The sequence below is a fragment of the Cynocephalus volans genome, chromosome 15, assembly GCF_027409185.1.
Source record: "Cynocephalus volans isolate mCynVol1 chromosome 15, mCynVol1.pri, whole genome shotgun sequence".
In the NCBI taxonomy this organism is placed as follows: domain Eukaryota; kingdom Metazoa; phylum Chordata; class Mammalia; order Dermoptera; family Cynocephalidae; genus Cynocephalus; species Cynocephalus volans.
In genome coordinates, this window is record NC_084474.1 from 78175421 (window position 1) to 78192333 (window position 16913).

Below are 16913 nucleotides of genomic sequence, written 5' to 3' on the forward strand. Positions count from 1 at the left end.
ACGGCAGAGGCGGGCGGGCGAGGCCAAGATGGTGGCTCCGCGGGCGGGGGAGGCGGTGGACGGAGGAGGAGCCAGGCCGTAGCCAGCCGGAAACACCGACGCCCAGAGACCTCCCGGGGAGCCGCGGCCGCCTCCGCCTCCGCCGCCTGCTCCAGCTCGAGAGACGCGAGCGGGCGGCGGAGCGGGCCGTGAGCGACGCAGGGGAAGCGGGAGGGCGGGGGCGGAGTCGCCCGCCGTAGCCCCCGCCCCCGGCCGCGGCCCCGGGCCGGCCCGCCCAGCCCCGGTGTGGCAGCGGCTCATGGCGGCGGTTGGGCCCCCGCAGCAGCAGGTGCGGATGGCCCGTCAGCAGGTCTGGGCGGCGCTGGAAGTAGCGCTCCGGGTGCCCTGCCTCTACATCATCGACGCCATCTTCAACTCCTACTATGATCCCACCCAGAGTCCGCTCTGCATCGTGCTCCAGATCTTCCTCCGGCTCCTCGGTAAGGGGGGGCGGGTGGCCAGTGTCCCGGGACTGCACCGGGGAGGGGGCAGGCGCACGCAGACCGCGGGTCGTGTGTGTGTAGGAACCAGTCTCATCTCCCGAAGGGACGTCTTTGCCGGGTAGGAGAGGGGAAGGAGAGGATACTTGTCTCGGTTGACAGCGGAGTGGCCCTTCCAGCGAGTCGGCCCCCTCCTCAATCTTGTATCTGGCGAGGCGGGAGCGAGCATGGATGTGTGAGCATGCGGCTCTTCGCCTGCTGTTTGTCTTGGAGAATAAGTACTGCCTTACCGCGTCCTATGCGACAGCCTCGGAAAAACAGCAGCTCTGCTTGTCCCAGTCACGCCGTGTGTGACCTTGTGCTTGTGCCAAGGTGTGGGCCTCAGTTTCCCTCTTTCCGAAATGCAAAGTGCTCGTATGTTGTTACTGGCATTGCACCCACGGGTCCACAGGTTCGGGAAGTGTCTGCGATAAATGACATCCAAGCGAAGGAGACACGGTTTCAGGCGATACCCTTAACGAGTCCTAAAATTTTCCATGAATAAGTGAGAATGTATTGAAAATACGTATAAAATCTTGACTAGAAGGATGTTGGATGAGACATTGGCAAGAGACTAATGAAAATCAGTCTTTGTTGCATATGGAGTATTAAATGTATATTTCACTCCGCATCTCCATCTTCACTTACATCACCAGAGTGAGAAGCATTTATGCGTTAAATAATTTTTGTAAGTAATTGCAAGTTGGCAAATTTTGATGAGGTAATTCTGGTGATCAGTCTTTAGTAGGCTAGTGCTTTTGAAGTGTTGCTGAGGGCAGGCTGATGGCGACGAGATCCTTAAGCCATTTGTTGCTTGATTCCTACAGTAGAGTCAATAAAGGCTGAATTTTGTTCTTAGCAGTAAATAACAATATTTTACATTTGTCTGATACTTTACTTTGGCAAGACATTTTCACTGGTATTATATAACCTAACTTCAGACATTCCTCAGAGGTGGATGGTGTTATTCTCACTTTACAAATGAAGAAACTGAGGGTCATAGGGGTTAAGTGTTATACTCTTGGTACACAGCCAGTAAGTGGTTGCCAGAGCCTGGGCTTAAAAACCTTTTGACATTAAGTATGGTTCACTTTCCTCCTCGTACAGCCATAGTCCAGATACAGAAAGGTGTAGTAATGATCATATGCTAGATCTTAAAACTTAAAGATGTGAACGTGATGTTCGCACAAGACTTCTCAGTAACCCACGGGCTACTTGATTACAGACATTCCTACTTGCGCAAAAATATACTACCACCATTTATTTGTGGCAAAAAGGAGGCTGTTTAAGAGTTTTCTGCATATTCACTGAAGAAATAGTGTAGCCACTGCCTTGAACGTTCTTACATGATTCTGTGAGAACCCCTTTGGGACCTGGTGCTTTAATGCAGTACTCTGTTGAGCTTCAGGCTAGGCAGTGTTAAGAAAAAAGAGTATTTTCCTTAATTAAATCATTTGTAGTTTAAGAACATTGAACAAAGTAATCTGATGTTTTCCTTGTACTCTATATGCTTTTTATGATAAATCATGGAAGTTTACATTTCACAATTTAATGAACGTGACTTCAGGAGAGTTACTTAATTCTCTTGGTTTTCTTACCTTTATCCTTTTAAGGATGGACAATGATGGCATCTGTATCATAGGGTGGTAAGGACAATAACTGAGTTAGGATGTAACTCAGCTTAAAACAGCACTTGGAGCTAAGTGTTAGCTCTTAGTAAGTCTGGTAGGGTTTTTTTTTTGGTGGGGGGCGGGGGTGGGCTGCCGAGTATAGGGGACTGAACCCTTGATAGCTTGATAGGTTTTTAAAAAATATTTTAATGTCTCAGTTAGGACCATACTTTGTTACAGATGTTTTGGTCTTTTGAAGTCATCAGCAAAATGTTGGTGCTGTTTATTTGAAAATTTTGATACCAGAATATTCTCTGGATCAGATTTTATGAGAAATACGAAATATTTTCCAAGTCTATCACCTGACTTTTCCTTTTATTGTGCCAGTGTAATTATGCTAGTTTTTCACATTTGTAAGAAGCTGGGAATGAAAAAAACTGGTTTCAGTGCTAAAAAATTTACCTTTAATAAAAACAAATGTTATTAAAAGTGACAGGTTTATGTGTAAAAGATACGAACGGATAGTTGAAATTAATTGTTCTGTCTTGTTCATTTTCTTATAGTTGTAAACTTCTCATTACTACATTGCTACTGAGTATGTCTCAGTACTTGTCCACCTCACGTTTTTCTTTAAATTAGAAATAGATTTTCATTTTTACATACTGAGTAAAAAGCATTACTAATTTTATGTGTAGTGTTTGCAGTGTTTATTCTCCTCTGCCTACAAAAAGGTGCTACCACTGTACTTTCATATGGTATCACACTAATTTGAGATTTTAACAGGTCAGAAAATAAAGCAACTCATTTTTGAGAGCCAAATAAAATTACACGACAATATATACAATATTTAAGAACATAAAGCTATTTCTTAGGAGGTGTTAAATGCTAAGTGAAACTCAACGCAGAGCAGCATAGTGCTGAATTAGCCAATTTACACCCAAGGCAGAAAATGCAAGCATAGGAGTTTAATAGTATTACGCATATGGTGGTAATTCATTGAGGTGTGAAAGGACTTTTTTTTTTAAAGATGACTGGTAAGGGTATCTCAACCCTTGGGTTGGTGTTGTCGGCACCATGCTCAGCCAGTGAGCCAGCCAGCCATCCATATATAGGATCCGAACCCATGGCCTTGGTGTTATCAGCACCGCACTCTCCTGAGTGAGCCATAGGCTGGCCCTGAAAGGACTTTTTTTTTTTAAAGATGACCGGTAAGGGGATCTTAACCCTTGACTTGGTGTTGTGAGCACCACGCTCAGCCAGTGAGCGAACCGGCCATCCGTATATGGGATCCGAACCCGGGGCCTTGGTGTTCTCAGCACCACACTCTCCCGAGTGAGCCACGGGCCGGCCCCTTGAAAGGACTTTTTAAGCATAAAAGAAAACCAAAAATTTCAAGGGAAAATCTGATAAATTTGAGTGCATAAAAATGAAAGCCTTCTTTATGGCAAAATTTTTTTAAAAAATCCTTTAAAATGACAAACATAGGGGACAATATTTGCATCCTATGTGATTAAAGACCTTCTAAGAGTTTTATTCTGTCAGTAAGAAAAACTTATACTCCCTTAGAAAAATGGGCCTAGAACAAGCAGTTCACAATAAATGAAATGCAGATAGTCAATAAGCAAAAGTACTTAGCCTCATTTATAACCAAAGAAATTCACTCAAAACAAAATTTTACTTCTCACATTGGTGAAGAGTTCAAAGTTTGATTAATTTACCTATTTGAAATAAAATTTGAAAATTACCATTTTTTTTTTTTTTGTTGTTGTTGTTGTTGTTTGTTTGTTTCTTAAAAGATGACTGGTAAGGGGATCTTAACCCTTGACTTGGTGGTGTCAGCACCACGCTCTCCCAAGTGAGCTAACCGGCCATCCCTATATAGGGATCCGAACCCGTAGCCTTGGTGTTATCAGCACCACACTCTCCCAAGTGAGCCACGGGCTGGCCCTAAATTTGAAATAGATAAATTTATACAATTTTGGTAGACTGTAACTTTTTTGTAAAACCATTTGGTGCTTTCAACTGACATTTACATTATACCTTTTGACTCACACTTCCAGTTCTAGGGATTTGGCCTAGAGATATAACTGTACAAAGACTATGGGCAAAGATATTCATTACAGAATTTTTAGAAAGGACAACAAACTGAATCTAAATGTATATTAGATGGGAATCTGTTAATCATACTGTATTAGGTCTAGACGTACAATAAGCTTCTTGAAAAGAATGAGATAGTTATTTTTGATGCTGTAGAAAGATCTGAGAAAACCTGTGAAGTAAAAAAAAAAAAAGTGAAGCAGAAGTAATTATGACTGGCATAGGGGTAGACTGGGGTTTCTCAACAGTATCACTGTTGAAATTTTGGACAGGAATTCTTTGTTAGGGGAGGGGAGCTTCCTGTGCATTATAGGATTTTTAGCAGCTTCCCTGTCTTCTACGCATTAAATGCCAGTAGCAACCCCCCCACCTCCACTCCAGTTGTGACAGCCATAACTATCTCTAGATATTGCCAAATGTCCTCTGGGATAGACAAATAGACCAGTAGTATGGAATATGTAGTGTAACACAGAAACAGACCACCAATATATGTAGGTATAATTGAAGTACATGGAGGTAAATATGGACTATTCAATTAGTGGTCATTTAGTTATTCATATGGAAAAAGATTATACTGTATCTCTGCCTTGTTAATATATAAACAGCCAATTTTAAGTGAATTAATACCTAAATGTGAAAGGCAGAACTTTCAACTTTTAGAAGAAAATATGGAACATTTTTTTCAATCCTAAAGTAAGGGGAAAATTCTTTCAAAATACATAAAAGCAAATGTATAAAATAAAGATAGATAGGGTTTGATCCCTATACTGGCCAGCTGCCACACACACAAAAAAAGATTGATAAATTGAATGATATTAAAATTAAAAACCTCTTAATCGGAAGAAAGTATCAAAAAAGTGAAAAGACCAGCTGTAAACCTGGAGAAGATTTTGCATTACTGACAAAGAATTTGTATTAAGAATATTTTTAAAATGTCCAAAATCCAATAAGGAAAAAAGACAGCTCCATAGATAAATGGGCAGAAAATAAACTGGCAGTTCATAGAAGAAACCTGAGTGGTCAATAAAAATGCAAAGATGCTCTCTTTCATAAGTAAACAGAAATACAAATTTTAAATAAAAGGAAAAATGCTATTATAGTGAGATCCCATTTGGGTAAAAAGGAAAAAAAGAATGTGTGTATTTATGTATGAATGCATGTTTAAATAGTTTGTCAGGATGAGCAAGAAAACTTAAAATGGTTCTACATTGGTGTCACTAAGATGGTATAAGAATATAGAAAAAAACAGTGTTTTTTTCTTATTCTTACATTGTCAGCCCAGAATACTTCACCTCTGGTCACCAAAATGTGTGTAGGTATTTCTCCCCACCAGTAACACAATTCTGCAGTGGATTCTCCAGCGGACACCAGTTGGGTGTGCTCTAATTCAGTTCAATTCTGACACTCTCTACCTGGAGATAGCTTCAGATCCCACAGGTTGAGGGCTCAGTCCCACAAGATTGCCCTCCACTTCAGATGCCAGTTGCAGGCACAGATTGTGTGTGACCTGTGCTTCTGACTGACTGGCTATAAATCAGAGGTTCCTATAACCCCTTCCTTGGGTTAGATTAATTTGCTAGAGTGGCTAACAGAACTCGGGGAAATACTTTACTTACATTTACCCATTTAATACACAGGATATTACAAAGGATACAGGTGCACAAACAGATGGAAGAGATGTGTAGGGCAAGGTATGGGAGAAGATGTGTAGAGCTTCCATGCCCTCTCCAGGTGCACCACCCTCCAGGAACCTCCACATGTTCAGCTATCTGGAAGCTCTTACTACTCAGTCCTTTTGGGTTTTTTTGGAAGCTTCGTTTTGGAGACATGATTGATTAAATCATTGGCTATTGGTTTATCAACTTAACATCTGTCTCTCTTTCCTCTCCCGAGGTGGGACTGAAAGTTCCAATCCTCTAATCATCTGGTTTGTTCTCCTGGAGGCCAGCCCCCATCCTGAGGGTATATAGGGGCCCCCAGCCACCAGTCATCTCATTAATGCACAAAAGACACCCTATCAGGAGATTCTAGGGAATTTGGTAGCTACGTGTCAGAAAACTGAGATGAAGACCAAAAACAGTGTTATCTTTTCACAGTATCACAGATGGGGAAGACAGAGACTAGAAAAACTTGACTTTTTCTGTTTAATACCTCCGTATAGGGTTTGACTTTTTAAAAAATCCATGTTCACATATTTTTAATAAAACATACTTGTTATAATTTTAGTTCAAAAACAAAATTTTAGTTTTATCTTAATAAAATACTTAGAATTCCAGGGGTTTTTTTTTGTTGTTTGTTTGTTTGTTTTACCAAAAATGGGAGTATGATAGAAAATTTTCCTTTGTTATAGTTTATTTATCAAGTATACCAGCAGATTATTAACATTTCAACAGTCTACTTTGTCCTAGATTCCACTGCCTAGAGTTTCCTTGGAAGTAAGGTGGTAATATTTATTTCTGTGTTTCTCTCTTTTCTTTCGGGTTTTGAAATGTTTTTCCACAGGTTGCATTAGATTGTTTTAAAGGTATTTAAGGTACTTGGAGAGTTGTAAATGTTATGTCTTAATTCCTTCTAATTTTTAGTTATAAGTTTCTACAAGAGGTTAAGGGTATGAATGGACTTTACACGTAAAAAGTTAAACACTGTTGTGTAACATGCATGGTGGGGTTTCTTTCCTTGTTTGTTTTTATTTGCTTGTTTTTGGTAATCCAAATTGAAAAGGCCCTGAACTCTTTCCTGAATTGCGTTCATGTATAGTTTCAAAGCTCTTGAATTGATTTTGATACCTGCCTCTTTTCCTACTTTGAGAAGGTCAGTGAAACTCTCTAATGACTGGAGAATTGGACTAATCGCTAAGTTGTGATTTCAGTTAATTCTGTTCTTCAGTGTTCTAATGTGTTTTTCTTTATAAAGCAGCACTTATATATAGCCTTACTCATGCAGGTCACTCATAAATCCTAATGAGAAACTCTTCTCTTTGGGCTTTATTTCCTTAGACTTACAGGGTGAATATACCAAAAAGAGCTTCATGTCTAAAGTTGTGAAAATGCAACACAGCTTTGATATTAACAGCTTCCTAAAGGCCATGAGAGGGAATCTTGCTTTAGAGACATAATACTTGGAAAGTTGGCTTTTTTTCCACCCTGTAGAATGAGAGCTGATTCTTCTCACACATCATATATAGGAACATGAGTATAAATGAAAAATGTAAGAACCCCATGTACCTACAAACTTTGAGTAGGAATTAAAACAAGTGTATACTATTCTTGAAATGTTTACTTATTATTACATCTTGGGGGTGTGATTTTGATCAGTAAAGAGTAGTATCAGATTATTACTTGCTAGAATATATCCAAACTTTGAGGCTGTAGTTTCACTACGTTATTTGTCTATCATATCCCTTCCTCTTGTTTTCTTTGGTATATTTGCATAAAGCAAAATGGCACTTTTTCTCCAGATGTATTTCTAAAACCCCATCATTCCTTCATTTGTATGTAAAAAATAAGCTTTAGGAAAAATAACGACTTCGTGAATAGCAAGTTGACAAAAATAATTTACTGTTCTCACTTGACTTTCTCCCTTTTAAGTGGCATAAAATAGAACTGAAGTAATGTTGGTTTCGTTTTGACTCAATTGAGAAGGTTAAGTTTTGTTTCAGGAAAAATACTTTTGTTTTTCCACGTAGAGAAAATATAAGATTACATATGGAATATAGTAGGCTGAGTTAATTCCATTTCCTTTTGTTACCTTCCATGGAAAAAGTTTCTAGTCCTCAAAAAATGTGTTTTCTATTGAAGGGGCCTATTCCCAGCTCACAACTCTTTGGGAGATTATTAGTGGCCTATTTCTTGGGAAATGAAGTTGGTCTTGTTCAAAAGGTTATCTATCTTTCAGTTGATTGTGTCCTTTTGTTTTCCTTTTCACAAATGACCTGACACTTGAGCACAGGATAAATTTTAAGTCTATGGGCAAAGTCGTCACTTAAAGGAACTTTACATGCAGTGGGTTGTGAAATGCCTCCACTGTGATATGCAATATCTTTATTGATTACATGCTGAAATAAGGTGGATAGATGGATGTTTAATTTGGAGTTTGTCATTTTTTCTGTATTCCAAGCTATGATTTCTTAGCTTTGTCTCTCACCTTTTCATAGGTTTCATTTTTTAAGCAGGCTGCATTTTGTAGTTGCCTTTAAAAACATACTCCAGATGTGACATTTATTTCTTCAATGAATACTAATTGTACTTATTTTATACAAAATACCGTGGGATCCATAGATGTACAAGGTAGGATCCTTGCTTGCTACAAGGACGCATTACATAATAGGGCAGATGATACCTACTAAGTACAAACTACAATATCAGGTGGTATATGAGTGTTAGTTGTTCCACTAAGGTCTGTACATATGCTGAAGGAACAGTTACTATCAAAGAAAGTGGGTAGGATTTGAACAGTCAGGGATTTGGGAGGTTGGTGGAGTCATCATTCCAGAGAGAAGAATGTAAACACAGCTGTAATTATGGCAGAGAAAGAGTTGTGTTTAGATTATGAGACCGATGTGCTGCCTGCAGTGCTAAGGAGGCAACTAGGGATGTGTTTAGAAAACAGAGGTCTGCAGCATTGGTGTGTATGTGTTGGGAATATTACTCTAAAGCAGATTGGCTCCTTGAATGCCAGGACAAGGAGCGTAGATTTTAATTGATGGTAATTTCAGAGCTGCTGACGTATTTTGAGCAGAGTTATGAAGAAAGGCAATTTGGTGATAGCTTGTAGATGGATTTGGACAAGATGAGTTTTTAGAGACAGTAATTTGTTGGTGTCACTTAGAAAAGGCAGATAAAAAAGGTGTTAGTAGAATTTGGCAACTAATTGGCAAAGTTTAAGGGTGTGGGGCAGGAGTACCATTAAAAGATTAATAATGGTACCTTTGACTAAAATTAGAAATTTAGTCAAGGAAAAGGTGGTTCTGGCTTAAGGAGAGTTACATTTTAGAACTTTTGAGTTTTGCAGTTGCAATGTAGGAGTGTAACTAGAATATTTGGATGTCATTCCCGTAGTTGAAACCTTGGATAATAATGTGTTTATTGTAATGTCACTTAAACTATATGTGTTTCTGTAAGAGCACAAATAAAGATGGTGTCAGATGCACATAGTCAGACTGTTTACATTGGTTAGATATGGAGTGGAGGAGGGGTGGATTTATTACCATTTTTTAAACAATGTTTTGGTTTTTTTAATGTTTCTGTAATTTGAAGGACATTAAAAAGGGCTGACTATTTGAATAAATAGATTTGGTAATGTACAGGAAAAAGGGAACTTGGAGAATGCTCAAATTTGAGGAGCAGGAGGCTGGCCATTTAGCTCAGGTGGTTAGAGTGCAGCCTTACAAACAGCAAGGTCATGGGTTAGGATCCCAGTACAGGCCAACCACAAAAAAAAAAAAAAAAAAAAAAAAATTTGAGCAGGAAAAAATAAGAGCTGGCACGAGTTTACACTTTGAGAAAAAGGAGGAATTAGGTGGAAGTATAAAACTTAAACTTGATTTCCTAAAGAATTCTTTAAAAAAACAGAATTCTAAGACTTAATAGGAACAAATATTTTCCATTTTGGTTATTTTTAATTCTTAATGTTTGGGATTATTTTAAATATTTTTAACTATTATGAAATTATAAAGGACATGTTTCTTTTGAGCTCTAAAGCTTGTGAAAATGTATGTATCACTACAAATTTGTCTTGAAGATAGTTTACTAATTTGGTGCCTGCACATACTGTATAGTGTCACTTGAATTACTTTGGAAATTAGATAATACGGGATGAGATTTTTAAAATAATCTAATGTGTGGTCTGTCGTCTTGAACTTTGACTTTACAAAACCTTTATTGACCTTTAATCCTGAATTGTCTTGAGGCTTAATATTCATAACTTTGAAAATATTCTTATTTCCTTTAAGGAAGGAAGAATGTTATAACTATTAATGGGAAAACATTCTTTAAAATATTTCATTCAAATGACCTTTCATTTCTCTTCTTTTTTTTTTAGGTATGTTTGTATCCAGTATTGTTCTGATCTTGTCACAGCGATCACTTTTCAAGTTTTACATGTACAGCTCTGCCTTTCTGTTAGCTGCAACTTCAGTGTTGGTGAATTATTATGCTTCTTTGCACATTGACTTCTATGGTGCTTACAACACATCAGCTTTTGGAATTGAGCTGCTTCCTCGGAAAGGGCCCTCGCTATGGATGGCACTCATCGTTCTACAGCTAACATTTGGAATTGGGTACATTACACTACTCCAGATTCATTCCATCTATTCACAATTAATTATTTTGGATCTCTTGGTTCCTGTAATAGGCTTAATCACAGAGCTACCATTACACATCAGAGAGACTTTAGTTTTTACTTCTTCCTTGATTCTCATATTAAATACAGTGCTTGTCTTGGCAGTGAAACTTAAGTGGTTTTATTATTCCACACGGTATGTTTATCTTTTAGTGAGGCACATGTATCGAATTTATGGATTACAGTTATTGATGGAGGACACATGGAAGAGAATTCGTTTCCCAGATATACTGCGAGTCTTTTGGCTAACAAGAATTACAGCTCAGGCTACAGTGTTAATATACATTTTAAGAATGGCAAATGAAACGGATTCCTTCTTTATTTCTTGGGATGATTTCTGGGACCTCATTCGCAATCTTATAATTAGTGGATGTGATTCTACACTAACTGTACTGGGCATGAGTGCTGTAATTTCCTCAATAGCCCATTATTTGGGGCTTGGAATATTGGCCTTTATTGGATCAACTGAAGAAGATGACAGGAGGCTTGGCTTTGTAGCACCTGTTTTATTTTTTATTTTGGCTCTTCAGACTGGTTTAAGTGGGCTAAGTCCAGAAGAGAGACTTATTCGCTTAAGTAGAAACATGTGCCTTTTATTAACTGCAGTCCTGCATTTCATCCATGGAATGACAGACCCTGTATTAATGTCTCTTAGTGCCTCTCATGTGTCCTCTTTTCGTAGACATTTCCCTGTGCTGTTTGTCTCTGCTTGCCTGTTTATTCTTCCTGTTTTACTCAGCTATGTTCTTTGGCATCACTATGCACTAAATACATGGTTGTTTGCAGTTACAGCCTTTTGTGTAGAACTCTGCTTAAAAGTAATTGTTTCTCTAACTGTTTATACCTTATTCATGATTGATGGCTACTATAATGTCCTCTGGGAAAAGCTTGATGATTATGTCTACTACGTTCGTTCAACAGGCAATATTATTGAATTTATATTTGGAGTGGTAATGTTTGGAAATGGAGCTTATACTATGATGTTTGAGTCAGGAAGTAAAATTCGGGCTTTAATGATGTGCCTACATGCATACTTTAACATCTACTTACAAGCAAAAAATGGCTGGAAGACATTCATGAATCGTAGGACTGCTGTTAAGAAAATTAATTCACTTCCTGAAATAAAAGGGAGCCGCTTACAAGAAATAGATGATGTATGTGCAATCTGCTACCATGAGTTTACAACATCTGCTCGTATTACACCATGTAATCATTATTTCCATGCACTTTGCCTTCGGAAGTGGCTGTACATTCAAGATACTTGTCCCATGTGCCATCAAAAAGTATACAATGAAGATGATATCAAGGATAATTCAAATATATCTAACAACAATGGATTCATTGCACCCAATGAAAATCCAGAGGAAGCTATAGGAGAAGCTGCTGCTGAATCTGACAGGGAATTGAACGAAGATGACAGTACAGATTGTGATGATGATGTTCAAAGGGAAAGAAATGGAGTGATTCAGCACACAGGCACAGCAGCTGAAGAATTTAATGATGATTCTGATTAAAATAGCACTTACTAATCATTGAGGTATTTGTTTAAAATTCAGTTCATCCAAAATGGAGTAATGTGCTTCACGTCAGTGTGTAACCAAGCACAAAAGCAGTATCAATGTTGAATCTGTGAATGGTTTTCCGTTTACTGTGATGTGCTACTGTAAATATACCTCTTTAATTACTTCTGGTCTCTTTGGTGACCTATTTAAATTTGTGTACATTATTGTACATAGAATAAAATGTTTTCACGTTTTTATGACAAAATCTGAACAAATAGCTTTTTAATAGATGTAATAATCATACGGTGCGTCAACTGTGCCAAAGATTCCTCAGTGAAATTATATGATGTGTTTAACTTTAGACTCTAGTTTTTCTTTAAAATGGGTGAGAGAGTGAAAATGAAAATCAGAAACCACATTAAAGTCAAGGAAATAAAATAAATTGCACTAGAGCATAAAGGCTATACATTAGAGTATTTTAACACGAAGGAAAAATTAGCCTGCCAGAAGCAGTTGAGAAACTTTTTTGGAATTTCAGTAGCAATGTAGTTGAACTGGGTTCGAAAGTCACAACTGAGAGACTGTGAGAGAGTTGAGAAACAGGCTTATGTCAACTAAACTTTGATATAAACCAGACTAATTGTTTAGTTTTTATGTAAAATCAGTATATTTGTTACACGTTCTGTGTTTGCAGTGTTGTCATAAAATTGTCCTTTCAAGCTTTTGAAGAGATTACAAAGTAAAATGGGTATTTTCATTGTTTTAAACTAAAGCATTAAATGATATAAAAAAAATCCTGATCTGATTTTACGGATAAAAACGAGGGGATGGTATGTGGTGATATATATATATATATATAAAAATATATAATCTCTCTTTTTTTTAACATGGCTGAAAAGATTTTTATTTAAAAATATTTAAAACATCCTCAAAATTTCAATATTACAGAATAGTGGCAGAACAAATTCCTTTACAGCAAGCCACACTGCTTCTATTGAATTCTTAAAAGATTCAAACCTTGTATCATCTCTTTAGACAACTTCGAGCGATTTCTTTATTGAAACTTTCAGTAAGTGTTACGATGAAATTTTACATACATGATGGAAAATGGAAGACACATACCAATTACAAATCAGGAAAAAATATTTTAATGGTGTTGTTATATAGTGTATTGGCTAATTCCAGTGGATCCTCATCTCTTACTGCTGACATTATCTCCAGTATTTGACTAAAACAGAAACAAAAATGGATGGTTATATTTCCAAGTGTGTATTCGTCTTAACAGTTAAACTTTTCATCAATATTAATAGGAAAATTTAACTTTTTACTAGTAATCAGAGATAAATTTCTGGGGCTGTTTTCATGTAACTAGAGCCAAGAACTAGGTTCAAGTAAATTGTAAAATCAGCCTTCTACATTATGTGAACCACAATCATGGAACTACCCCAGTGGAAATGAAGAGTCCATAAAACTGTAGTTGTAACACATTAATTAGTGGGTCATGACGAGTATTTAAAAAATTAAGAGGAAAGGTACATTGCACTTAGTAAGGGTAAATACCATTCCAGTTTTGGTTTGGTTTTATTTACGTATGTATATGTGTAATGAGTCACAATGTAAGTCCTATTGGGGGAACAGCACCTAAAGTTTGAAAGCCACTGATTAAGGAACTAGTCCTATAGAGACAGCAAGAAATGGCTACATGGTCACTAAGTACAATGACAGCAAATGAAGTTACTTGGAATAATCCGTTGTTATGGAGGTCGGGGGACTTTTTATTCTTGTACTTTTTCCCCTGCAAGGGAGAGAATAACCCACGTATCCATCTTTCAGTTTCTCTGCCTAATATGATAATTATCAGTAGTGTTTCCTAGCAATATTATATATAGGTAGGATAGTTTTACACGTGAATAGAAAGTTCTAAAGTCAAAAGTAAACGTTAAAATATTCTTTGCTTAAGCTTTTTCTTCCCTTAATGGGTACCTTAAATGTGAATACTTTCTAAAGGAGTTAGAGGTGGAGATTTAGGATTAACTGGGATTATTTTTAGTATCTGTAATAGTGACACAAAAGCCTTAATATACATACTAAATGAAGATTATACTAAACTTTCATCTGAGAGTCAAAACTAGCTAAAAGCAAATCTATTAACACTTAAGAAGTAAAAATCCAGTTTACTTGCTAAACTACAGAATTTTTCTCTTTGCGTTGCTGGTTTCACACAGCTTTACTAAGATTATATTGTATAGCAAAATCACTTTATTCATATTGAGAAACTGCTTATGAGAAGTCCATTAGAGCCTAGCAGGACATTTTATTTTAGTAAGTTTCATAATACGGTTTATTGTAATCTTTGAACAACTCTTTTGCACCCAAGCTATTTCTGTGTATCATCAGTGCCCTAAAGCTGCAGTTACTCTAAAGAGAATATGAAGTTTAGTGTCCCTGGGAATGAATGGTTTTTGTTTAATGTGGTACTTTTATTCTAGGCACAGGTTTTTAAAGTGTTGCAAGATCCATATGATTCCTGCCACCCCATCTCCTTCCACTGATAATAATTACAGCTTTAAAAAAAAATTGCCACTCTTCTGCTTAAAATCCTTTAGGTTCTGATAAAATCTAAACTAAGGTTGACATACAATAGCTCTCACAATCTGGCCTCACTGTACCTTCCCAGACTTACCCCATGCATGCTACCTTGTGCCACACTAAATTCATCGTTCCCCTGGATCAGCCAAGCCCTTCTGCAGTCTCCCTTTGCTCAAGGTGTTTGAATCTGGCCTAACTCCCAGTCATGCTCAGTAAACAACTGAAATGTCTCTTGAGTAGCACTACTGTCTTGGACTATATATCTGCTTATTTGCTCCAGGAGGGCAGAGGTCTTTTGTCTAACTCACTGAATGCCTTATAGTACCTGGCACAATTGCCTATCTGATGGATGGATGGTGCCCTCATCTATCTTGATTCTTCTGTGCAGCCTTGGTGACTTGTACCTTTCCTGACATATGGCAGAAGCTCCAAAATGTCTGTTACAAGGAATTTATATATCTAAAGGAGAGGAAAAACCTCTATACAAATAATTACAATGTAAAACTTAACAGAATGGAGGTTGATAAAAACTTTGTATGTAGGAATTAACTTGCTAATTAGTAATTAGCATTAGATTAGAGTCATGTGTATTTTTGAAATGTGGTTTAAAAATTTCCAGCTTGCAAATTTTCCCAAGCGAATTGAAGAAGAGGTATTTATTCATGGTTACAGTTGATACTCAAGCCTTCATGGTTCTTTAACAGTCTGCGTTTAAAAGCACCTTGAAATTTTGTCTTGCAAATATATAGCTAAAGTCAGCATCTATAATTTTACATAAGATTAAGGCAGTGTAGAAAACTGACTCGGATACACTTTTGGCAACCACTTCCTCTAAGCTGGCAGTTGGCAAAATACCAGCTTCTTATCTCTAGTGTCTTTTTAGATCTCCAAAGAATTATTTAGAAATATTGTCTCCTGACTGAATTTGCAGTTACATACATTTCATAAAAATTACAACTGATTCTTTACTAACCAGAATTGAAATATATTCCTCATAATATAGGTTTTAAAGCAGTTTTAAAGTCTTGGACAGCACTAGCATGTTAATAAAGGAAGAGGACCTTTCAAATGTATTTGTATGGAGCAGTTCTTCAGTTTTCTGCCTGCTGTGTTTTAGATCTGCTTATCTAATATTCTTTGCTTGTTTAAAGATACTAAAAAACAATGGTGCATATGGAAGGAATTATTACAATCTAAAATTAACAAATCCATTACTTTTTATGAATGTGTTATAAATATCCCCAATTGTCTGAACTGGTAAACCATACTAGACTGATGTAGCCTAGATTTAAATGATCTGTTTGTGTAAACAAAAGAAATTGGATTATTAATATAACCAGCTTTTCCTGTTATAATATTCTTTATAGCTCTTTGATGGGTAATAGCTCTTTTCACATGTGCTATACGTTATAATCAAAATGATTCTTAATTACTGCTTTTTTTAAGCAATAAAATTCTCTAAAGTTCTGCCCCATTTTTTGGTTGGGAAAAAGGAAATCCTGTTACTTGTCCATTTGTTCCAAGGCTTAAAGTAATTTATTATTTCTTAAATTTATTCAGGTTGTCAAACATTTAAAATGCAGATTTTTTAACAAAAAGGTCTGCTAAGGCTTCCTTTTTATAAACAGCAGTAGGGAAGTTGCATGTAACTTAAACCAGGTGAGGTGATTATATGGATAGCTTTAAAATCTTTTCCTCTTCCTACAAAATAATACATGACCAGAATGAATTTCTCACTGTTGCAATAAAATCACTTCGGGTTGAGAGGATATGAAAAGAGGAACTGAGATGGGTGCAAATTCCTACAAATCACTGCATTATAATGGTGGTGTTTGACCAGAACTTCATTTGGATTTCATAAAACTTAATTTCTGTCCTTTGAATTCATTTTATAAGTGGCATTTGGTGATTGACTAATGATTTTGAAGACCAGGAGAGCAAAATACTTACATTATATGGCAGGGTTCATTTCTATCTTTTAAACAGTGTCCATTTTCCCACTTCTTTTTGGTAGGAAATGAAGTTTTTATATATTTTGATCCAGCATGTGTACTTTTGACTGCACACCAAGGTGCATCTAGAATTAAGCAAAGAAAGAGAAGTGTCTCTTAAGGGAGTTACCTTTAAAAAAAACTTTTTAATGAACATTATCAAACTAATATATAACCTTTAAATTATAAATCATGATTCAGCTTCCAAAATGGCAAAATTAATGCAACAAAGCATTTCTAAGAAAGCACAAGATAAAATCTTGAATT

At 36.9% G+C, this 16913-nt stretch overlaps 2 protein-coding genes across 5 annotated transcripts in view; one reads left to right on the forward strand and one right to left on the reverse strand.

The window, feature by feature from the left end:
• The first annotated feature begins 8 nt into the window (after positions 1 to 8).
• RNF139 (ring finger protein 139) lies at positions 9 to 12331 on the forward strand. The gene is made up of 2 exons (XM_063079648.1): positions 9 to 479; positions 10265 to 12331. Exons 1-2 carry the CDS (start codon positions 299 to 301, stop codon positions 12076 to 12078), a joined length of 1995 nt encoding a protein of 664 aa, XP_062935718.1. The 5' UTR covers positions 9 to 298; the 3' UTR covers positions 12079 to 12331.
• Positions 12332 to 12961: 630 nt separating this feature from the next.
• The window catches only part of TATDN1 (TatD DNase domain containing 1), a 42996-nt gene continuing 39044 nt past the window's right edge, over positions 12962 to 16913 (reverse strand). For all 4 annotated transcript variants that reach the window (XM_063079359.1, XM_063079357.1, XM_063079360.1 and 1 more), the window contains 2 exons: positions 16606 to 16732; positions 12962 to 13294 (listed from right to left, as the gene is read on the reverse strand). In XM_063079359.1, coding sequence (XP_062935429.1) covers positions 13192 to 13294; positions 16606 to 16732 — 230 coding nt within the window. In that variant the 3' untranslated portion in view covers positions 12962 to 13191. The remainder of the gene's footprint in view (positions 13295 to 16605; positions 16733 to 16913) is intronic.